Source organism: Eschrichtius robustus, chromosome 16 (genome assembly GCF_028021215.1).
Source record: "Eschrichtius robustus isolate mEscRob2 chromosome 16, mEscRob2.pri, whole genome shotgun sequence".
Lineage (NCBI taxonomy): Eukaryota > Metazoa > Chordata > Mammalia > Artiodactyla > Eschrichtiidae > Eschrichtius > Eschrichtius robustus.
Genome location: NC_090839.1, coordinates 27,355,754 through 27,369,423, shown reverse-complemented (window position 1 = coordinate 27,369,423; position 13,670 = coordinate 27,355,754). Strand labels below are relative to the sequence as shown.

At 53.5% G+C, this 13,670-nt stretch overlaps 1 protein-coding gene across 1 annotated transcript; it reads right to left on the bottom strand.

The window, feature by feature from the left end:
- Nucleotides 1–1,790: 1,790 nt before the first annotated feature.
- On the bottom strand, nt 1,791–10,648 carry DUSP15 (dual specificity phosphatase 15). Its single transcript, XM_068523791.1, has 7 exons — nt 10,376–10,648; nt 9,643–9,676; nt 7,636–7,718; nt 5,529–5,578; nt 4,472–4,546; nt 3,175–3,346; nt 1,791–2,339 (listed from the first exon to the last, which is right to left on the bottom strand). Exons 1-7 carry the CDS (start codon nt 10,394–10,396, stop codon nt 2,061–2,063), a joined length of 714 nt encoding a protein of 237 aa, XP_068379892.1. The 5' UTR covers nt 10,397–10,648; the 3' UTR covers nt 1,791–2,060.
- Nucleotides 10,649–13,670: the final 3,022 nt, after the last annotated feature.

Below are 13,670 nucleotides of genomic sequence, written 5' to 3'. Positions count from 1 at the left end.
GTAAAGTGTTTGGCACATTGCCTGGCCCATAGTGAGTGCTCAATAAATGAGTGGTATTATTGCAGTTATTGAGCCAGAGTGTGGCAAAAGCAGCAATGGAAGGGGGCGGGGAGCATCATGAAGGACCTGGAACATCAGATCAAGGGGTTTTGTTTGTCCTAGAGATGATAGGAATGGAGTTTTTTTTGTTTTTTTTTTTTGGCTGAGTCGGGTCTTCGTTGCCGCACATGGGCTTTCTCTAGTTGCTGCGAGTGGGGGCTACTCTTCGTTGTGGTGTGCAGGCTTCTCACTAAGGTGGATTCTCTTGTTGCAGAGCACGGGCTCTAGGCGCGGGGGCTTCAGTAGTTTTGGCGTGTGGCTTAGTTGCTCCGCAGCATGTGGGATCTTCCCAGACCAGGGATCAAACCTGTGTCCACTGGCAGGCGGATTCTTAACCACTGTGCCACCAGGGAAGCCCCCCATTTTAAAAAAAAAAAAATTTATTTATTTATTTGGTTTCACTGGGTCTTAGTTGCAGCAGGTGGGCTCCTTAGCTGAGGCATTTGAACTCTTAGTTGTGGCATGCATGTGGGATCTAGTTCCCCCACCAGGGATGGAACCTGGGACCCTTGCATTGGGAGCGCAGAATCTTAACTACTGCGCCACCAGGAAAGTCCCCTGGACATATTTTTTCTTTTGTTTATCTGTTTATCTAGTGTCTTTCCCACTAGAATGTCAGCAACACCAGGGCAGAGGTTTGCTCACTGCTGTGTCTTCAGTGCCCAGTACAATGCCTGGCATACAGTAGGTACTCAATGAACTCATGTTGCATGAATGCAGAGGAGGAGGTTGGGTAGCAGGTGAAGGTTATTTCATCCATCCTCCCACCCCCAATACTGGAATCTGGGCCTCCCCCACAGCCCTGGACACAGTGCTTGGTGCATAATAAGAACCCCCATACAGGTGTTTATTAGATTATAGAGATTTCAGATCTCTCTTAACTCTAAGTTAATTTTAGTTTAGGAAAAATCAGCTCGGGTGACCCCTGTTCATCCTCAGAGTCAGTCTGCTGCTTTATTGGGCTGCCCTGAGGCCCTCCCTCCACAGTGGCTCCCCTGGCCTTTAAACTCTAGGTGGGGAGGGCCATTCCCACTAGCTGGGGGTGGATCCTCCTTGCCAATAACCTTCAAGACAAGAAGGAGCTGCTTCTTAACAACCATCATGGGACACAGACTGTCTAGGTTCAAACCCAGCCTCCCCTCTAGCTGTGTGTCCTTGGGCAAGCTGCCTGACAATTCTGAGCCTCAGTTTCCTCCCCGAGGAGTAAGTGAACTCATTCAAGTAAAAAGTCAGGCATGAGGCAGGTACTACTACTATACCTTTACTAGCTAAGATTTGTGGATAGGGAAAGGAAGGGAGCTGGGGAGGAGGTGGGGGGGCGGTGCTCAGGGAGGACAGGAGCTCAGCCAGGGGGAAAGGGGTTCAGAGAAAAGGAGGAGCTGGCGGCCTTTTCAGGAGACCAGGGCTCCAGGGAGAGATAGGGGTGAGGGTCAGGGAAGTGGAACTCAGCCCTGCAGACTGCAGTTCACGGAGGGTGGCAGGCTCCTCAGGCCCTAGGGGATGCAAACCCCCTCCCAGTCTTTTTTCTGGCAGGCTCCAGCCCCTGGCAGAGTCCTGCAGCCCTGCCTTTGCTCAATGACAGAATGACTGGGAGGCGATCAGACAGGCAGCTTCTGTGTCTCTTTAATATCCTCCAGGCCCATCCAACCACCCCACCCACCCACTCCCACTCCCACCGCCTTTAATGGGAGGGGGGGCCGGGGGCACCCTCCCCCGGCCCAAGGACTAAGGCACCAGGTAGCTGCAGCAGGCCGGCTCAGACACAGAGCCACACACACAGATGGAGGACACGCTGACTGCGAACACAGACAAGCAAGGCGGGAAGAGGGGCAGGGGCGGGGATCAGGCCGCCGCGGGGCTCCCACAGGCTCTGGGCCCGTCCTGAAGGCCGTGGGAGGCGCAGACAATCCCCGAAGGGGACCGGTGGAGAGGCCGAGGGTTGCCACGACGGGGCAGGAGCCTCACTTGCTGCCTTTGCGGGACAGACACCGCGGGAGGCAAGAGAAAGTCTGCTTGACGCGCGCCAGCAGCGGCAGCGGCAGCGGCCGGTGGGCTTCCCGGGGCGACCGCGGCACCAGGCGCTGCAAGGTCCCCTCTGAGGCCGAGGAGCTGGGCGCGGGGGAAGAGGCCGCGCTCGCAGAACCCTGCCGGCAGCGCTTGCACAGCGGCAGCAGCGCGCGCACCTCCTCCTCGTCGCGGAAAGGGCTCTCCCCGAAGCGCTCCTCCAGCTGCCGGCGAAGCTGGGGTGGGGTGGAGTCGGGGTCGGTGCCGGGCCGCCGGCTCGGTCCCCTCCCCAATCCTCAGAGCTTCCGCTCTTCTTCGAGCTTCCCGCACCTCGCTAAGCCCCTCCCCGTCCTGACCATGCTCTTAGCTTCCCTTCTGGGTCTCCATCCCAACTGAGCCGCCCTCCCTCTGAATCCCTCCCCTCTCCCTGAATCCCCTTCCCCTTTGACACTCCATCTTCCAGACCTACTAAAGTGACCCCCCCCACCTGCACAGTGGGGACCACATTAACCCCTCCCCACACTGCGCAACAACTCTACTCATGCAGGCCCTCTTCCTTGCCTGCCTCTTTCCTAATGCAGCCTTGCAGACAAGTCTCTGGGCATCAGCCTGCCTTCCTGCACTGACTGCTTCTCTCTCTCATCTCTTGTTTGCGGGTGGGGGAGGGCGTGGCTCAGACCCTGACATCTCCATGTGCCATCTGCCCACTGGCCATAACAGAAGGAACTGCTTTGGCCTCATCAAGGACCCAGGGGTGGAATAAGGACTGGACGTTCCTCCCCAGAGGAGCCAAATGTTCAAATGCCTTCAGGTTCCAGGTAGGCAGAGCAGGCAATGCTGGAACCTAGCCAAATTGAAGGGTCCATAATCAGGCCCACAGGTATTCAAATCCTAAGTTAAAAAGGAAAAGAAAACACCTGGCCATCCAATCTAGGGGCTAGGTTAGCTCAAGAGCCACGAGTTCAAGACCCCAGAAAAATCTTCTGCCAGGTCTGAAGCACAGGCTAAATTCTTTCCAATCAGTGCTCAGCTCAAGTTAGAAGAGTTTCCCACCCCTGCCCCTGCCCCTACCTTCCGGGAACTGCCCCAGCCAAACTCTTCAAGCTGCTGCCTAAAGCCTGGGTTGGGGTTGGCGATGGGCCGCGTGGCCTTGATGGCTTCAAGCACGTCCCGCCAGCTCAGTCCTGTCACAGTCATCACATATGCCGTCACGATGGTGGTGCTTCGGGAGATGCCTGCAAAGCTGGGACATCCCACCCCAAGGCTTCAGGTAAGGCCCGATCTCCTCCGTGTCCCCCAGGCACCCCATCCCCACTTCAGCTCTCCCACCCTTGCCTCCTGAGCTCCAACCACAAGGAACCTGCCAGGACCTGTCTTCCCACATCCAGGCCTTTGTCTATGCTGTTCCCTCTGCCTGGCATTCACCCGGCCTGAGTGAAACATCACTTCACTCAATCATTCAGTACACGTTTCCTGATCATCTGTGATTTTTCAGGTACTGGGGATATAGTGGCGAATAAAACAGACATGGTCCCTGCCATCCTGGGGCTTACAATATGGTTGGGGGAGACAGACACTAACAAGGGAAACAATTTCAGGTGGCGATAACTGCTTTGAAGATGAGTCCAGTGGCTAGGAGATTGTATAAGAAGAGGTATTAATCTAGTGGAAGGGATGCAGAGGATTAGGGAAGGGGTTCGCAAGGAAGTGACATCAAGCTGGATCCTGAAAGACGGGTAAGGATTGTCAAGAATGTTCTGGGCAGTGTACAAAGACCATGTGGGTGGGATCCTGTTGGACTTGAAGAATGGGGAGATGGCCAGTGCAGCTGGAGCAAGGAAAGAAGGGAGAGAGGGGGAGAGACAGGCTGGAGGCTCAGGCAGAGCTACCCTGAGCCAGGCGTAGTGAGAAGTTATGGAATGAATGAAATCAACAGGGTCAGGGGCCCCTGGGAAAACTCAGGGGTCCCATCTCCCAGCCTGGGGCTCCTCACTGCCCTGTACTACTGCCTCAAAGGCTAGAGGGGAGGAGAAGGAGCCGGAACTACTGGAGGATGCTGGGCTACCTGCCTGACCTCACCTATTCCTCCCAGTAGCTCGCCAGGTCAACATTCTTTTTTCCCATTTTACGGATGAGAAAATTGAGTCTCAGGGAGAAATAGCTATCTGGCCACGGCCATACAGCTAGTAAGAGACAGAGCCTTGATCTGAGTCCTCCATCAGCCTGTCAGACGAACGGTGGACTGTCAGGCATTGTGACAGGCTGGAGAAGATCCATCGCAGGCTCTGCATTCCCCACAGGATGAGGGCATGTTCAGGATGGAGGACGGCCACTCACTTCCCCTCCCCCCACTCCCCTCTTAACTCACCAGTGCACAAGGCAGTTTCCCCCATTGAGGCGGCAACAGTGGATGAAGTTGATACATTCTTTGAAGTGCTTTTTGCTAGAGAAGAAAGCAATAAGGTACAGAGCACTGGGGGGGGACAGGTCTCCTAGGAGTTGTCCCCCTCCCCATTTCTGGGATGGCAAGAGACAAAGAGCCCTGGATCCTCAGGTCAGCCAGCACGTGCAGTGACTAGGGGCCGATACTGTAGTACAGGTGGAGGTGTGTGTGAAGCAATAATGGTGGCGTTTCAGGAGGTGAGAGAGGCCAGTGATGGCAAATCCCACCACAGAGGCAGGAGCACCTCTCCAATGGGTCCTGTGGATCCTATTTTCATGGCGGGTTTATCTTGACCTTTCAAGGAAATGGGTGCGAGGAGTCCCACCCCTCTGGGGTCTGCAAACAGAGCACCTGGGGACAATAATGGTCAACAACAGGGTTGGGAGCAAGAGTCCCAAGGGGCAGGAGTGTCTGTCTGGGTCCCTCCCAGGCTGGGGTGTACTACTGCTAATAACATAAACAAAAATCCTGCTTTCTGAGCCCTCATTACACGCCAGGCCCTGTCCTAGATCCTCAACCTGTGCTATCTGATCTTTGACAGCCTCCTTGGTGCTGATGGCCCCAACCCCTCACACACCCATTTTCTCTCTCAGAGAGGGGAAGTGATTTGTCCAAGGTCAAACAGCAAGTAAATGGCAGAGCCTGGCCTGAACCCGGATGCCTTAACTCCAAGGCCAGGAACAGGCTAAGCCTGACCCTTTCAAATCCACTGGGGCATCTGAGCCTGAGGGACAGGGTGTCTTCTCCATTTCATAGCCAAAGAGACTGAGCTCTGGGAGGTTAAGGCTTGGCCAGGGGCATGGGCAAGGGTGTGGCTGAGACAGAGTCCAGGTGGTCTGGGAGAACACCTGTGCTGGGGTCTCCAGGACAGCTTCGTGGCCTGAGTCCTCTCTGTCCTCCCTCAGACCACCTCCCACCCTCCCTCCTCCCACCACATGAAGCAGCTGTCTGTCCATCTGTCAGCCCGTCCAGAGGAACTTACATGGGTACCTCAGGGGCGTCGGCCACTGAGATGCGAAGGTAGGTTATGTCCTGCAAGTACAAAACACACATGGGCAGCCTGCACCCCAACCCCAGCCTGGGCCTCCCAAGTACCTCGAGACCCTAGGCCGGTTCCTGCCCCTCTCTGGGCCACTGTTATCGTCTCTGTCCAAAGAGGGTAGACACCTTCTCTGAGGACCTCCCAGGTCTGACCATCTGTGGTTCCAGAACCTCCTGAGAAGATGGTATCCTAACCCCATAGCTGACTTGGGCACAAAGACTTGCCAAAAAGGGTTCAGGGACCTTTTATTTAATAGCTGGGAAAGGGCCACTTAACTTGACTCCCCTCCATAAAAGGATTACAAAATTACACAGTAAGAAGGGCAAAGCAGATTTTATTCTCTTGAAAAGAAACAAGAACTATGAAGATTAGTTTTAGTTCATGAATTGTGGTTATAAAACTCTGTGCTAATTATTAAAATAATCAAGGAATGAATTGTCAGGAATTTCTCCAACAAACTTGCTACCACATCCTTCACTCCACGCCTAACCTTCACACAAGATCATAAAGATGAGTCCTGCCCACATTCCAAGAATCACTTTTCTCAGGGACCTCTCTTAGTCCTTTGATATTCAAATGGCTCTTTTCAAGGGCCTGGCCCACCTCCAGCCAGTGACTAAGGGACCCCCTGGCCAGGTCCTCACCTGTTAGTGGCTTTGTGTGAGATTCCAGCCCTTCTCTATAACTCACTCTCCCCAAGGTCACACGAGCCTGCATCTTTTGCAAGGTTCGCAATTTCGCTTTGCAACACATTTGGCCTTGGATTTGCAGGGCATTATCAAACCCTGACTGGTAAATTCACTGATGGATGGGGAGGGAGAAGAGGGCAGGGCTGCCGGAGCAGGGACTCATTTTGCCAGTAGTCATTTCATTAGTAAATATAGTCATGCCTAGACAACCTTCCCCAGGCACTCTAGTGACTACATACTCCAAATACTCCGAAACAAGCCTGCCCTATAAAGCAAAATCAGACTCCATTGACCCGGAAATTTCTTTTAGTGTCTCTGTGACACTGAGAACCACAGATTATTGGAGGTAGCTCTTAGAGACCATCAAATCTGACACAAGGGGAAACTAAGGTCCAGAGAGGGCGAGGACCCTGCCCAAGGTCACACAGCAAAGCTGTGACAGAACCCAGTCTGGATCTCAGATCTCCAGAGTCCCTTCCCACCCACAGTTCTCTCCGTTCGATGGGTGAGCCAGACTCTAACAGGTGAAGAGGAAGGGGCTCTGTTTATCGGTTGAGAATATTATTAACTTTGTTATTATGTCAGCTATAATTTGTTGAGCGCCTATTTTGTGGCTCTCAACAACCCAGTGAGGTAGGTACTGTTATAAAATTCCCCTTTTACGGATCAGGCAACTGAGGTCTAGAGAAGTGAAGTCCTATGCCCAAGGTTACAGACAGAATGTGGTGAAGATGTGAACTCAGAGCTCCTGACTCCAGCACATGTGGTCTGGATTTCCTACTTCCCTACTCTAGGTCATAACACCCTCACCCCGTCTTTTCCAGGATTCGATAATACCAGCTCCAACCCTCCCAGTGGGGGCCGTGCTGTACAGTGTGCAAAGCATCTTTACCATCTCACAGTCCCCTGGGGGCAGATAGGGCTGAGGGATCAGAGGCCCAGACAGGTGAAATCATAGCCCCAGGTCACAAGCGAGACACAGAGCACAGAAGCATCTATGTGGAGTCATCTATTCAGTTGGACAACGGGAAGCCCCTGTGGGAGACTTTTTAAGGTTTAGTGTGAGGCCTCTGGAGTCAGATGGCCTGTGTTCAAATTCCAGCTCCTTAGCTTCCTGGATGTGTGACCTTAGGCAGGTTACTTTACCTCTCTGGTCCTCAGTTGTCAAAGAGGGAGCAAATAGGGATGCTAATGTAAAACAGGCCAGTTTTTAACCAAATGAGTTAGCACGGGTCAGGAAGGCCTATGTGCCAGCATAGGATCTGGCACATTGTAGGTACTTGATAAATGGGTGCTGTGGGGGTCTGAAACCCCCCTTCCCACCTATGTGCAGCTTCTGGGATGGGGGTAAGGCGTACCTGCAGCAGAGGCTGGGGTGACTCGTGGATGGAGATGATGTGTGTGATCTTATTCCGGCCTAGCTGATCCGTGTCTTTGGCATCTGAAAGAAACAAGGATGTTTGAGCCAATCTGGCAGGTGTGACCTATATATTCCGATGGCCAAGTGAGGCGGGAGTTCACTGCCCCACTCTCCTCCTCAGCCCGCCCTCTCCACCTTGGCCCACCCTCTGCCGGCTCCCTGCTCCTTCACCACCTCTTGCTCCCAGCATGACAGGTCCTGCCACAACCGTAAGCTTCAGTCTCTCCACTGGGGCACCCACAGGTAAGAGCCCAGCACCTCCCCAGCCTTGCCCCTGCTGTTCTTTCCATTGCAAACACCCTTCTGTGGCATATCCTTCACCAGGCAATTCTACTTCTAGGAATCTTGACTACAGAAGGGTTAACTCACACAGAAAGCTGTGTGTAGAAGATGACTGTCAACACATCAGAAACAGTTAAAAATGGGAACTGGGCTTCCCTGGTGGTGCAGTGGTTAAGAATCCACCTGCTAATGCAGGGGACATGGGTTCGAGCCCTCGTCCGGGAAGATCCCACATGCCATGGAGCAACTAAGCCCATGTGCCACAACTACTGAGGCTGCGCTCTAGAGCCTGCGAGCCACAATTACTGAGCTCGCGTGCTACAACTACTGAAGCCCACGCGCCTAGAGCCCGTGCTCCACAACAAGAGAAGCCACGGCCATGAGAAGCCTGTGCACCGCAATGAAGAGTGGCTCCCGCTCGCTGCAACTAGAGAAAAGCCTGCGCGCAGCAACGAAGACCCAATGCAGCCAAAAAAAAAAAAAAAGGGAAAAACCCACAAGGGGACTGGATAAATAATGGTATATTCATACTTGAATACTGTGCAGCCACTAACAAGATCTCTGTGTGCTGATGTGCAAGGAAGCCCACAATATATTATTAAATGGGAAACACAGGTTACAGAACAGCATGCAGAATAGGCCTCCATTTTTGTTTTAAATATTATATCTATATGTACAAAGATACATGAAAACAACCCAGGGATATACCTCCCACAGCTATCAGTAGCCATCTCTAGGGGCTGGATTTCCAGTGCATGCAGACCTTTTATAATCGAAGTAAATAACACTTGATCTCCACATGCCCACTTCCTCATTCACCACATTTACTGAGTGTTTACTATGTGCAGCCTTGGCTGGGCATGGCATTGTGGGGTCAAGTTCATGGCTCCTGCCCTCATGGGCCTACACACTTAAAGGGGATTCAGACCTTACTTACCAAATAGTCAGAAGTCGGTGTGGTGTGAGCTGCTGAGGGAGCTCCCGGGGAGGAAGGGACCAGGGTTTAGGAAAGTGGGGCCCCTAAGCCCAGAGTGGGACAGGAGTGGCTGGGGAAAGCTCTGCCCCAGTGCAGATGCCCCTCCCTCCCTAAAGCTTTCTCTGACTCCACAGATGGAAGTGACTTTTCCTGCCTTGGGTCTCCCAAACTCCGGACCAGCCTGTCTCTTAGCCCAGGCCTGGGACAGGCGGAGTGCTGTGGCCTTGGGACAGAGCGGGCAGTGCTCACCACTGAAGCTTCCGACATAGAGTCCAGTCTCTAGAGACCTCTCCTCTGAGGAGGAGGTTATGCCAGGAAGCGTTCCCAGCATCCCAGCTTCCCAGCTAGAAGCAACACCTCCAAACAGACCTCAGCCCAGAACCTCAGGGCTGGCAAAATCCTTAGAGGCGGGGGTGGGCCTTGTGCTGTGGGAGAGGCTGAGGCTCAGAGCAGGTGCAGCCTTGCCCAGTGTCCAGTGTTCTGAGCCCTCTGTACTGGGGACACTCCTCCACCCACATCCCCCTTAGTCTTCATGAGTTCTTTCCGCCTTCCAGCCTGGCATCGCTTCCCTGCCCCCGGCCCCATTCCTGAGCGTGTGCAGGGTGCGTGGGCCAGAGCATGAATGGTGGACACAGGCCTGGGACGGGGAGTGTGCCATGGCCTTGGGACAGAGTGGGCAGTGCTCACCAATGAAGTTTCCGAGGTAGAGTCCAGGAAGTACCTACAGGAGAGACAGGCCGGGGTCAGCCGGGTAGGGGTGCGTGCAGCCCCTCTCAGTCCCATGAAGGGCGTCTGGCCCTCAGGACTCAGGGAGCAATCACCCCCGTCTTGTGGGCCTGGATGCTCTATGAGTGAGGTCTGGGGAGGGCAGCAGGGGGGCATCAAGGGAGGCCAGCTTGGGTAGGGGGAGAGGAAAGAGGAGGGAGGGGCACAAAGACCTAGGGAAAGAGGGTGGGAGGAGCACAGGGGAGGGGGGCAAAGGGAGAGGTGGACTTGCTAAGGTGGGTGGTGGGGAATCCTGAGAAGGAGGAGGTGGGAAGGCAGAGACAGAAGGGGGTCGTGCAGAGGCCTTGGGGTGGGGGATGGGGAAGGATAGAGAAACAGCGTTAGAGAGAGTCCAGGGAGACAGAGACACATGGAGACAGAGAAAGGGACTCAGGAAGAGATAGAGCCTGGGGGTGACAGAGAGCCACAGAAAGACACAGCAAGAAATACAGTCACAGAAACAGGCAGAGACAGAGACACAGAGAGGCAGAGTCAGAGAGAGATACCGCCCCAGAGAGACAGAGACGTACGATCTCACAGTCCCAGGGAGACAGAGAAATAGACACACAGACCGCCAGAGCCAGAAGGTCAGAGGCGGGCGCCCGGCAGGCGCTGGGGGCGGCCAGGTGCGGGCTGCGCCATCCCGGCCCCCTACCTTGGTCATGCCATTCCCCATGATCCCGGGGGCGGGGATCCGGGCGCACCCCCAGCTCGCCACCCGCTGAGCGCAAGGGTCACAGCTGCCCTGACGGCCAGGGCCCGGCGCCTGCAGCCTGGCGGGGATCGGGGGGCCTGGCGTCCGCAGCCTGGCGGGGATCGGGGGGCCCGGCGTCCGCAGCTCGGCCCAGCCCTGCCCAGCTGCCGCCGCCGCCGCTGCCGCCTCCGCCGCCCGCCGACCCCCGGCCAGGGAGGGAAATGCTGGAGCCGCCGCTGCCGCCGCCGCCGCCACCGCCGCTGCAGGCTCCTCCTACCCCCTTGGTCATGTGGGCCGCCCCCCCAACCCGTGGGTCGCGGCGGGGGGCTGGACAAAGCCCCAGTGTGCCGGGCCTGGGGCCCGCGGGACAACGGCAGCTTGTTGGGGCCGCGTGGGGCCTCCACCTCCGGAGGTGGGGGCGGGGCGCTCCCCCCACCCTGGCACTGTCAGGCGCGGGAGGGGCGGGGGCGGAGAGAGCCCCCAGCCGCGGGCTCAGAGACTCGGATCCCAGTTCCAGCTCTGCCCGGCGCTCCCTGCGGACCCTGGGGCGAAACGCCTAGCTCCTTCGGCCTCGGTTTTCTAGCAGAAACGTGATGGGGGCTGGACTTTGATCTTCAGATTCTGTTTGAGACGCGAAAAGTGGGTAATTCCTTCCGTTTGTACATCTCCCTGCCCCGCCCCCCATGCAGGCATCTTACCAGCCAACCATCCTCCTCCCCCACTCTTGCAGCCAGTCTGTCCTCCCAGCCTCCACTCCATCCATTCACTGTTCCGTCTGTCTGTTCATTCATCCAGCCATCCTCCCATCTCTTCCTCCCATATACTTTGGCCTCTGAGGATAGTGCCATCTGGGTCAGCTCTGCTGGGACCAGGCATAACTCTGCTTAGGGGCCCCAATAAATCAGAGGTACATGTGAGGAGAGGGAGATGAGTGAGGGTTACAGTCACCTGGGTCCCTTGGAGTTAAGGAGACTACGACAGGATGCAGTTAGAGACAAGAGTCTCAGAAGGTGAGTCTGGAGACCAAGGTTCCAGGCCCTATTCATTCACCTCTGACCTGCTCAGTGACCCTGGGCAAATCCCCTTGGGCTCCCAGCTACCCAAACTGTATGTCTCAGTGTGCTGCTACTAGGACCAAAGCTGGAGAATGTGAAATAACTGAGAGCACACACCTCCTGTGGGACTGAAATAGAAGCAGCTGAACCAGCTTTACTCCTCTAGCCGTCACCTGCCCCCCTCCATCTGTAGTGGTGACTGTGGGAGGAATGTGGGTACAGAGAAGGACAGGGTCAGAGGAACCTGTTTGAAATGCAGTGACTGCAGGAAAATAAAACTGTTTCTTTGGTATTTCTTTCTTCCTCAAATTCACAGTGTACATGGGGCTGCCTGTCTCAGCTCTGTGTCCAAGGTTCTCATAAAAACCAAATTATTCAACAAATACTTACTGAGTACCCACTATATGGTAGGCATTAGGGGTGTCCCTAACAGATAAGGTGGCAGTGGTTCCTACCTTTGTTGGCTAACGGTCTAGACCAGCATTGCCCAATAGGAATACAATGTGAGCCACATGGGTAATCATAAATTCTCTAGTAGCCACATTAAAAAAGTAGAAAGAAGCAGGTGGTTACTAATGGTTTTATTTGACCCAGTATAGCCAAAATATTATCATTTCAATGTGTAGTCAATATTTAAACATTATTAATGACATATTTTACATTCTTTTAATTGTATTAAGTCTTTAAAATCCAGTGTGTATTTTACACTTAGAGCACATCTCAATTCAGATTAACCACATGTCAAATGCTTAATCGCCATATGTGGCTGGTAGCTCCATGCTGGACATCAGGGCTAGGGGGGAAGGCAAACAAAATAAGCAAACAGACAAAGCACTTACAAACAGTCACAATTTTCTATGGAGGAAACAAACTGGGGGACAGGAAGAACTTCTGTAAATAGGTGACATTTGGATAAGACCTGACGTGTAAGAAGGACACAGCTGTTTAAAGAGTGGAGAGATTTCCAGCAGAAGGAACAGCACAAGCAAAGGCCCTGCGGTGGGAAAGGTTGGTCTTTGGGAAGAGCCAGTAGGACTGGAGGGGAGGAGCCCAAGGGGAGGTGGTAAGATTGAGGCTAAAGAGGAGAAGAGGCCAAGCATGAAGGACCACGTATGGCCATGATTGGGGGTTTAGAGTTTCCTTCTCAGTACGATGGAAAGCCAGTAGGAAAATTTAAACAGAATGGCCATGTCATCTGATTTACATGGATCACATTGGCCCCTAACTGGAGTATAGATTAGAGAGGCAAAGGAGGGAGGCTTTGAGGAGAGATGGTGAGAGATGGCAAGAGATGAGGTTCCCTGGGACAAAGAGGGAGTGGAGAGGCTGGAAAGAAGGGGAGAGATGCAGCATATATTAATATTTTGGCAGCATAACCGACTTGTAGATAGATTATATGGGGGGAAAAGGAAGGAATTCTAGGATGACTCCCAGTTTTGCTGCCTTGAAAATCTCTATCTGTGCCTCAGAAGTAAAAGCAGGATTATTAATCCATTCAACAGATAATTATTGGGGCCCAGGTTATACATGAATTATTGCACCAAAGATGTACTGTCTGACTTGAGTTTTCCAGAAGGCCCCACCCTATGGATGGCATAAAGAAATGCCGAAAAGGCGGCCTGAAGACCAGCTCCTCATCATGACCCTGGCCTTAGCAGCTCCGTGAACCTGGGCAGGTGACCGAATGCCCCGGGTCTGTTTCCTCATCCATCTGGGGACAATTACCACATAGCCCTTTGTACCTCTACTTGATTGTTGGGGGAATAATCAAAGCACAGGTAGGAAAGAACTCTTATCAGGTTAAAAACCCTGGAAAAAAATGTAGTTATTAGATTTAACACATTTAATATCTATATACTGTTCAGCCTTTGAAAGTGTTAGTTGTTACAAAGCCCAATTTGCCTTAAATGAGTCACGGGAAGTGACAGTTTTTTAAAACCGGTAATATGAAGATGCTAAAATGCAGTTCTCACCTTGTGTTTCCTTGCTTAAAACCATTCAGTGGTTCACCATGGTAGGCAAATTAATGGTCTCCCCAAAGATGTCCATTCTCTAATTCCTGGAAATTGGGAACGTGTTATTTTACATGGCAAGAGGAAATTAAGGCCGCAGATGGAATTGAAGTTGCTAATCAGCTGACCGTGAGTTGGGGAGATTATCCTGGATTGTTTGGGAAGGTCCAGTGTAATCACAAGAATCCT